The 10,477-nt window shown below is 46.6% G+C and overlaps 1 protein-coding gene across 1 annotated transcript; it reads left to right on the top strand.

Moving 5' to 3' along the window:
• Window positions 1-639: 639 nt before the first annotated feature.
• LOC120059596 (innate immunity activator protein-like) lies at window positions 640-9,242 on the top strand. The gene is made up of 9 exons (XM_039008725.1): window positions 640-694; window positions 977-1,110; window positions 3,294-3,416; window positions 3,692-3,923; window positions 4,991-5,044; window positions 5,148-5,439; window positions 5,647-5,808; window positions 6,655-7,456; window positions 9,147-9,242. Exons 1-9 carry the CDS (start codon window positions 640-642, stop codon window positions 9,240-9,242), a joined length of 1,950 nt encoding a protein of 649 aa, XP_038864653.1.
• The last annotated feature ends 1,235 nt before the right edge of the window (window positions 9,243-10,477 follow it).

The following is a 10,477-nucleotide window of genomic DNA, read 5'->3' as shown; positions in this document are numbered from 1 at the left end:
GGTCCCCTCGCACATGTGCCGAGTCAAGCATGAGGGCTGCTGCCTATTGTGAAGGGAGAACAGGGCAGGAGGGAGGGAGAACAGGGCAGGAGGGAGGGAGAACAGGGCAGGAGGGAGGGAGAACAGGGCAGGAGGGAGGGAGAACAGGGCAGGAGGGAGGGAGAACAGGGCAGGAGGGAGGGAGAACAGGGCAGAAGGGAGGGAGAACAGGGCAGGAGGGAGGGAGAACAGGGCAGGAGGGAGGGAGAACAGAGCAGAAGGGAGGGAGAACAGGGCAGGAGGGAGGGAGAACAGGGCAGGAAGGAGGGAGAACAGGGCAGGAGGGAGGGAGAACAGGGCAGGAGGGAGGGAGAACAGGGCAGGAGGGAGGGAGAACAGGGCAGGAGGGAGGGAGAAGGGGGAGGAAGGAGAAGAAGAGAGAGAAGAGGAAGGAGAGAGCTAGTGGATCAGAATAAAAAGAGACATTCGGCATCTGGAATGGAAACTTATATTTTTTAGGTGAAGCAATTTTCCCCTGTCCTGAGTGATCATAACGCTGGATATGTTTTTTGGTGAATAAGGATGATTTAATAAATCTGATTGAAATATTTAACTATTTTCCAACAGGTTTTAACAGTGTGAAAATACCTTCCAACAGCCATGATGGATAAAGAGGAGATCAGTGACACTGACAGTGGGATCATTCTCAACTCTGGTAAGAGCTTAACACATCAACAATGCTGAACCCTAAATGTGAAAGCTTTAGATCCATTCTAGGTTCAGATATAAATCTTTACAGAAAGCACTGAACGCATTATTAATGCTGAGACCTAAATAAATTCAGGAGATAAAGTGTATTGATAGTTGGTAAGCTAGCTGAAATGTCTATAATCTATAACAATCGTTAATTCTGTGATAAAAGCATCAAATGTGGCACCATGTGATGCCTGCATGAGGCCTGTGCTCTGTGGAAAAATCTCTATTAACATCATCTCAGGTCCCGACAGCCCCACGTTGCCAGTCAAGGACCTGACCACTCACACCCGGGCCATGAGGCTGAAGCACCAGGCTCTGGAGGACAGGCTGGGGCTGTGTCTACTGGACCTCAAGAAGCTCTGCGTTAGAGAGGCTGTGAGTATTCACACTATTGTATTTATGCATATCTATACCGGTGTTGAGATATATATGTACAGTACCAGTCAAAAGTTTGGACACACCTACTCATTCCAGGGGTTTTCTACATTGTAGATTAATAGTGAAGACATCAAACTATGAAATAACACATATGGAATCATGTAGTAACCAAAAAAAGTGTTAAACAAATCAAAATATATTTTAGATTCTTCAAAATAGCCACCCTTTGCCTTGATGACAGCTTTGCACACTCTTGGCATTCTCTCAACCAGCTTCATGAGGAATGCTTTTCCAACAGTCTTGAAGGAGTTCCCACATATGTTGAGCAGTTGTTGGCTGCCTTTCCTTCACTCTGCGGTCCAACTCATCCCAAACCATCTCAATTGGGTTGAGGTCGGGTGATTTTGAAAGCCAGGTCATCTGATGCAGCACTCCATCACTCTCCTTCTTGTTCAAATAGCCCTGACACAGCCTGGAGGTGTGTTTTGGGTCATTGTCCTGTAGAAAAACAATTGATAGTCCCACTACGCGCAAACCAGATGGGATGGCGTATCGCTGCAGAATGCTGTGGTAGCCATGCTGGTTAAGTGTGCCTTGAACTCTAAATAAATCACTGACAGTGTCATCAGCAAAGCACCATCACACCTCCTCCTCAATGCTTCACGGTGGGAACCACATATGCAGAGATCATCCGGTCACCTACTCTTCATCTCACAATGACACGGTGGTTGGAACCAAAAATCTCACGTTTGGACTCATCAGACCAAAGGACAGATTTCCACTGGTCTAATGTCCATTGCTCATGTTTCCTTGCCCAAGCAAGTCTCTTCTTATTGGTGTCTTTTAGTAGTGGTTTCTTTGCAGCAATTCGACCACGAAGGCCTGATTCACGCAGTCTCCTCTGAAGAATTGATGTTGAGACGTGTCTGTTACTTGAACTCTGTGACGCATTTATTTGGGCTGCAATTTCTGAAGCTGGTAACTTTAATGAACTTATCCTCTGCATCAGAGGTAACTCTGGGTCTTCCTTTTTTGTGGTGTCCTCTTGAGAGACAGTTTCATCATAGCTCTTGATGGTTTTTGCAACTGCACTTGAAGAAACTTTCAAAGTTCTTGAAATGTTCCACATTGACTGACCTTCATGTCTTAAAGTAATGATGTACTGTCGTTTCTCTTTGCTTATTTAAGCTGTTCTTGCCATAATATGGACTTGGTCTTTTACCAAATAGAGCTATCATCTGTATACCACCTCAAAATTGTCACAACACAAGTGATTGACTCAAACGCATTAAGGAAAGAAATTTCACAACTTTTAACAAGGCACACCTGTTAATTGAAATGCATTCAAGGTGACTACCTCATGAAGCTGGTTGAGCGAATGCCAAGAGTGTGTAAAGCTGTCATCAAGGCAAAGGGTCGCTACTTTGAAGAATCTCAAATATAAAATATATCCATATGGTGTTATTTCATCGTTTTGATGTCTTCACTATTATTGTACAACGTAGAAAACGTTAAAAATAAAGAAAAACCCTTGAATGAGTAGGTTTATCCAAACTTTTGACTGGTACTGTATATATATTTGCATGAAAATATATGTTTAATGATGTACACTGAGAGTCGGGAAGCAAGTTCAGGGATTGAATACATTTAATAAATGAACAAAACAAGAAACACGAACAGCGCACCGACATGAAACAGCAACAATGACGACGGGGGAAGAAACCAAAGGGAGTGACATATAAAGAGCAGGTAATCAAGGAGGTGATAGAGTCCAGGTGAGTGTCATTATGTGTGTACCGCTGGTGACAGGTGTGCGCCCTAACGAGCAGCCAGGTGACCTAGAGGCCAGAGAGGGAGCACACGTGACAATATGGGTGATGCAGACAATTACATTGATGGAAGCTACAATCTATCTGCAATATTAAAGCTGACCTACCCCCTAATAAAAAAAATATAAAAAATAAATAATAATAAATATATATATTTATATATTTTGCGTCAGGGAGGCTGTGAGTGTCTAACATAGGGCTAACATAGGTCTCCTGTTCGTCACAAGACTGAGTCTCATATTACAAACCGATGGTTCATAGAAGAGTTACAGACTGCTCTTTCAGATGTAATCTCTTAGGGGTATGTTTAGAAATGACTTCAGTTGATTTTGGATTGTATTTATTTTACAGGAGCTGACAGGTAAGTTGTCTTCAGACTACCCCCTACTTGCTGATGAGAAGCCCCCTCGTGTCCGAAGGAGGATAGGAGCTACCTTCAAACTGGATGACAGTCTCATCCACCAGGATGGAGAGGTACAGACCAATATGAACCATTCCCACGGTCATCCTTTACACTTCCTATATTACACAGTATTGGTAATAGGTAAGGTCAGGGGTCTTTCCTAACAATATGTTGTAAAGCTTATGAGCAAAGGCAAAGTGCATATCAGATAGAGAGATTTGAACACTGAATACAGTATTTATTTCCTTAAACCCAGCCCAATCAAGAAGTCTATTAAATTGATAGTTCATTGTTATTCATCTAAGCTAAATAAAAATAAAAACTCTCTCTCACTCAGGATTCAGAGCTTCATTCCTTAGAGGCAGACCTGGCCTTGCAGCTCCAGATCGTTGAAGCGGCTCGTAGACTCTCAGTGGAGGAGCACCTGTCCAAACCACAGAAGAAGAGCAGGCTGCAGCAGTGTAAGAGGGAAGATAGGAAAGTCAAGGATCTCCAGGAAGCTGTGTTTCAGCACAGGATCAGAAACGAGTGCTCCTCTCCAGCGACCAACAAGAACAACAACACAGCCAAACACAGAGGTGAATGCTGTGCCTGTGCTACTCTCATCTGGCCACATTGGGCTCTGCAGTCTGCAGGGAGCTTAGTTATACAGAATCACAGTTTCTAAACATTGTGAGACTCCCGGGAACGCTTGCGGAGCAAACCAAGCAGACCAGGCTGGAGCTTGAGAAGTCGATGAGAGAAATTAAAAATGGTTCCTTAGTTGTTAATTTTCTCTAAATCTAAAGGCACAGCCTAGATTGTATCCCATTTCTTCAGTAGTTGAACATGTTATAACTCCAACCTAGTGAAAGTGACGAACTGACACGTTTTCATTTTTCTCAAAAACAAATTTATATCGAAGGAGTGCCTTTGAGTTTTATAGTTGTACTGTTGTTCATACTTAAATTGGGACCAATTCATTTATACAGATATTTTACGGATGATAGCAACAGGATCACAGGAGGCCGGCTCATAGTAATGGCTGGAACGGAATAAATGGAATGGTATCGGACACATCAAACACACAGTTTCCAGGTGTTTAATACCATTCCATTCACTCCATTCCAGCCATTATTATGAACCGTCCTCCCCTCAGCAGCCCCCTGTGGACAGGATATACTGAAGAAGTATTTCAGATACTATTTTTATTGGACAGTTAAGACCCGATGACATGCCAAGGTCGCCATGACATTGATTGATAGGCAGTTTCTGCCTATCAATGAAATGTATTTATAAAGCCCTTTTTATGTAAGCAGATGTCACAAAATTCTTATACAGAAACCCAGCCTAAAAGCAATGCAGATGTATTAGAACGGTGGCTAGGAAAAACTCCCTAGAAAGGCTGGAACCTAGGAAGATTCTAAGAGATTCTAAGAGTACATGGCCATTAAGGCTATGCCTATTTTCATACTGTACTGTCTTTGGTTATATTCCTACTCAGTCCGATGGAGGTTGGAGGTTTTTTATTCACAATTGTTTAGTTATTGAATCACATAAGCAGTACATGTAAGAAGAATTACACTACAATGTTGATCATTTCCACAACCCCTTCCCCTAATTGAATGAAGTCTTAAATAAAGCCTTATTTTATTTCTGTCCCCAGATCTGTGCATGTCTGACGACAGCTCCCTGTCTGATGCAGTGGCCCTGGACGATGGTGAGTTATCAACTAACACAGTAGAAATGCCAATACAATTCAACTATTCCAAAATGTCATCATGTCTGACCCTTTCTATTGTGTCTCCTCTGTCTATCCATAGACTCTCTCTCTTCCTCATCATCTGTAGACCCACTCATACAGTCCTCTGTGGGCTCCCTGTCCCTCCAGTCCTCCTCCTCCCAGGGCAGTCTCCATCACACCTCAGCCCATAGCCAGAGCCTCGGCTGCAGTTGCGGTGTGGAGCAGACCCAGACCTCCAGTATGGGCTCCGGCTGCAGTGTGGAGTTTCCTGAGCGCTCCCCCATCCAGAACTCCCCCTGGAGAGAGTCTAATCTTGACCAGCACTATCTGAAACATGACACACCTCTCTCTGTCTGCAGCAGCAGGCCCAGGTAAGAGTTCATATCCTTTTTGGATCGGAACGCTGTTAACCAATAAAGGTGGAGCAACTGAGTGTGCAGGTCCTACTTCGCTACTCAAATATTTATTCTGCCCAGAACCCCATAAAAAGGGTTTTGCTTTTGACTACATAAACTACATCCTCTAACTTTTAAACTAGCAGTTGTCTAAATCCTGCCCTGCCCACTCTTTCTGAGCAGAAGTCCAGTAGGGACCCCAGTGTTCCCTGCAGACAGCAGAGTCCTGCCCTCCCACTTCCCCTCCATTAAGAACCTGGCTCTGAGACATGGACAGATCAACTCCTCCAGCGCCCCCTCTACTCCAGAGCTGCACGTACGCAGACAGTACTCCCTGTCCTTCAGGTAACCAACCAACGCTTCACAACGTCACCACCGTTACACAGAACGTAACCACCATAACACAGAACGTTAACACCATAACACAGAACATTGACCCCATAACACAGACTGTCGACACCATAACACAGAACGTAACCACCATAACACAGAACGTTGACACCATAACACAGAACGTAACCACCGCAACACAGGACGTTGACACCATAACACAGACTGTCAACACCATAACACAGACTGTCAACACCATAACACAGAACGTAAACACCATAACACAGAACGTAACCACCAGAACACAGAACGTAACCACCAGAACACAGACTGACGACACCATAACACAGAACGTCAACACCATAACACAGAACGTAAACACCATAACACAGAACATCAACACCATAACACAGAACATCAACACCATAACACAGAACGTAACCACCATAACACAGAACGTCAACACCATAACACAGAACGTCAACACCATAACACAGAACGTAAACACCATAACACAGAACATCAACACCATAACACAGAACATCAACACCATAACACAGAACGTAACCACCAGAACACAGACTGACGACACCATAACACAGAACGTAAACACCATAACACAGAACGTAACCACCAGAACACAGATAAAGGTGTTGATTACCTTTATTGTGTCTTCTTGTGTGTCTATTGTTGTGGGTGGGTAATAAGTTACATAAATTATACTGATAAAATACATTGACTAGATTAGATCGCATTTAATAATGAAGTTGCTGTATTAATTGCACAGTATGGGGAGACAGACATACACAAAGTGCATCACAGTAGCTCACTTCTCTCCCCTGTCTTTTTTCCTCTTCTCAGGCTTCCCAGAAGTAAGCCCACTCATGATCTGGGTGAGGGACGTGGGAGAGCCAGGTTGCCACGCCGACGGCCAGAGTTCCTGGTTCGGTCTCCACAGTACGCCCCCCAGCGTCTGTACCAGTCCAGCTCTGAACACTCTGTCCCCTCCTACACCAGCCCCCAGCGGCCGTACCAGTCCAGCTCTGAGGACAGCAGCTCTGAACACTCTGTCCCCTCCTACACCAGCCCCCCCAGCCGGGACACGGACAGAGATAATCACAAAGACAGGGAGGGCCCTGCATCTCCCGAGATCCCCAAGCTCTGCCCTCCTCCCTATGGCTTCCACTACGGAGCCCAAAGTCCCACCAGCCCTGCGTTGAATGGCTCCAGCTTTCACAAGAAAAACAACCAGCACCAGCACCAGCACCAGTCCTCTCCCAGCTTGAGAAGAAGAATGGCAGAGGAAGGCACCTGTTCCCCTCTTTCTCCACAGGACCTGGGCAGTCCCCTGGGGAAGGGTCTTTACCTGTCCCCCTCCCGGCCCCCCCAGCCACAGCAGCAGCACAGACACTGGCAGCAGGGGCCCCCACCGTCATCCCCCAGGAGAGTTCTGAAGCCTCCACCCCCTTACACTCGCCTGGTACGTACCCCGTCACTGAGGGAGTACTCCAACCAACCTGCCCGGGTGTTGCCCAGGGAGATGACGTCAGACGAGCTCAAGTCCTGGAACCAGTTCCAGAAGTCACGCCCGAGTTCCCTGGAGCACCAGGGGTCGTTCAGAGTGAAGAGCCCCACGTCCCCTCCCCTCCCGCCCTACCTGCAGGTGAGGATGCCCCCTAACACTCACCACCATTGCATTACTAACATCTCCTATTGACATTAGAACAGATAGATGTGGAGCTAAAGGAATGGGAATGTAATGTAGAGCGACAGGTAGCCTAGCGGTTAAGAGTGTAATGTAATGTAGAGCGACAGGTAGCCTAGCGGTTAAGAGAGTAATGTAATGTAGAGTGACAGGTAGCCTAGCGGTTAAGAGTGTAATGTAGTGCGGCAGGTAGCCTAGCGGTTAAGAGTGTAATGTAATGTAGGGCGGCAGGTAACCTAGCGGTTAAGAGTGTAATGTAATGTAGGGCGGCAGGTAGCCTAGCGGTTAAGAGTGTAATGTAGGGCGGCAGGTAGCCTAGCGGTTAAGAGTGTAATGTAGGGCGGCAGGTAGCCTAGCGGTTAAGAGTGTAATGTAATGTAGAGCGACAGGTAGCCTAGCGGTTAAGAGTGTAATGTAATGTAGAGCGACAGGTAGCCTAGCGGTTAAGAGTGTAATGTAGGGCGGCAGGTAGCCTAGCGGTTAAGAGTGTAATGTAATGTAGAGCGACAGGTAGCCTAGCGGTTAAGAGTGTAATGTAGGGCGGCAGGTAGCCTAGCGGTTAAGAGTGTAATGTAATGTAGAGCGACAGGTAGCCTAGCGGTTAAGAGTGTAATGTAATGTAGGGCGGCAGGTAGCCTAGCGGTTAAGAGTGTAATGTAATGTAGTGCGGCAGGTAGCCTAGCGGTTAAGAGTGTAATGTAGGGCGGCAGGTAGCCTAGCGGTTAAGAGTGTAATGTAGGGCGGCAGGTAGCCTAGCGGTTAAGAGTGTAATGTAATGTAGGGCGGCAGGTAGCCTAGCGGTTAAGAGAGTAATGTAATGTAGTGCGGCAGGTAGCCTAGCGGTTAAGAGTGTAATGTAGGGCGGCAGGTAGCCTAGCGGTTAAGAGTGTAATGTAGGGCGGCAGGTAGCCTAGCGGTTAAGAGTGTAATGTAATGTAGTGCGGCAGGTAGCCTAGCGGTTAAGAGTGTAATGTAGGGCGGCAGGTAGCCTAGCGGTTAAGAGTGTAATGTAATGTAGTGCGGCAGGTAGCCTAGCGGTTAAGAGTGTAATGTAATGTAGGGCGGCAGGTAACCTAGCGGTTAAGAGTGTAATGTAATGTAGGGCGGCAGGTAGCCTAGCGGTTAAGAGTGTAATGTAGGGCGGCAGGTAGCCTAGCGGTTAAGAGTGTAATGTAGGGCGGCAGGTAGCCTAGCGGTTAAGAGTGTAATGTAATGTAGAGCGACAGGTAGCCTAGCGGTTAAGAGTGTAATGTAATGTAGTGCGGCAGGTAGCCTAGCGGTTAAGAGTGTAATGTAGGGCGGCAGGTAGCCTAGCGGTTAAGAGTGTAATGTAGGGCGGCAGGTAGCCTAGCGGTTAAGAGTGTAATGTAATGTAAAGCGACAGGTAGCCTAGCGGTTAAGAGTGTAATGTAATGTAGTGCGGCAGGTAGCCTAGCGGTTAAGAACGTTGGGCCAGTAACCGAAAGGTTGCTGGTTTGAATCTCCGAGCGGACTAGGTGAAAAATCTGTCGATGTGCCCTTGAGCAAGGCACTTAACCCTAATTGCTCCTGTAAGTCACTCTGGATAAGAGTGTCTGCTAAATGACTCAAATTTAAAGTATACATTTAAATATAATGAACAGGAATAAAATGTGTTGTTGTGTTTCAGGGTCCCCACCAGAAGCGGATCCTTCAGAGGGCTGCAGATGGAACTCCTGTACAGTGGTTTGTTGAAGAGGACTCGGAGATCGTCAGCCAGGTGTAACCATAGCCATATACTGTATACCGTACACAATATATATCTATATCTATGCAGTATATGTCTCTGGCTGTAACCAGGGGGAGTTGCCCTACTGCAGTATATGTCTCTGGTTGTAACCAGGGGGAGTTGCCCTACTGCAGTATATGTCTCTGGCTGTAACCAGGGGGAGTTGCCCTACTGCAGTATATGTCTCTGGTTGTAACCAGGGGGAGTTGCCCTACTGCAGTATATGTCTCTGGTTGTAACCAGGGGGAGTTGCCCTACTGCAGTATATGTCTCTGGTTGTAACCAGGGGGTGTTGCCCTACTGCAGTATATGTCTCTGGTTGTAACCAGGGGGTGTTGCCCTACTGCAGTATATGTCTCTGGTTGTAACCAGGGGGTGTTTCCCTACTGCAGTATATGTCTCTGGTTGTAACCAGGGAGAGTTGCCCTACTGCAGTATATGTCTCTGGTTGTAACCAGGGGAAGTTGCCCTACTGCAGTATATGTCTCTGGTTGTAACCAGGGGAAGTTGCCCTACTGCAGTATATGTCTCTGGTTGTAACCAGGGGGAGTTGCCCTACTGCAGTATATGTCTCTGGTTGTAACCAGGGGGTGTTGCCCTACTGCAGTATATGTCTCTGGTTGTAACCAGGGGGAGTTGCCCTACTGCAGTATATGTCTCTGGTTGTAACCAGGGGGAGTTGCCCTATTGCAGTATATGTCTCTGGTTGTAACCAGGGGGTGTTGCCCTACTGCAGTATATGTCTCTGGTTGTAACCAGGGGGAGTTGCCCTACTGCAGTATATGTCTCTGGTTGTAACCAGGGGAAGTTGCCCTACTGCAGTATATGTCTCTGGCTGTAACCAGGGGGAGTTGCCCTACTGCAGTATATGTCTCTGGTTGTAACCAGGGGGAGTTGCCCTACTGCAGTATATGTCTCTGGCTGTAACCAGGGGAAGTTGCCCTACTGCAGTATATGTCTCTGGTTGAAACCAGGGGAAGTTGCCCTACTGCAGTATATGTCTCTGGTTGTAACCAGGGGGAGTTGCCCTACTACAGTATATGTCTCTGGTTGTAACCAGGGGGAGTTTCCCTACTGCAGTATATGTCTCTGGTTGTAACCAGGGGAAGTTGCCCTACTGCAGTATATGTCTCTGGCTGTAACCAGGGGGAGTTGCCCTACTGCAGTATATGTCTCTGGCTGTAACCAGGGGGAGTTGCCCTACTGCAGTATATGTCTCTGGTTGTAACCAG

Source organism: Salvelinus namaycush, chromosome 14 (assembly GCF_016432855.1).
Source record: "Salvelinus namaycush isolate Seneca chromosome 14, SaNama_1.0, whole genome shotgun sequence".
Lineage (NCBI taxonomy): Eukaryota > Metazoa > Chordata > Actinopteri > Salmoniformes > Salmonidae > Salvelinus > Salvelinus namaycush.
This window is presented reverse-complemented; position numbering and strand designations above follow the sequence as displayed.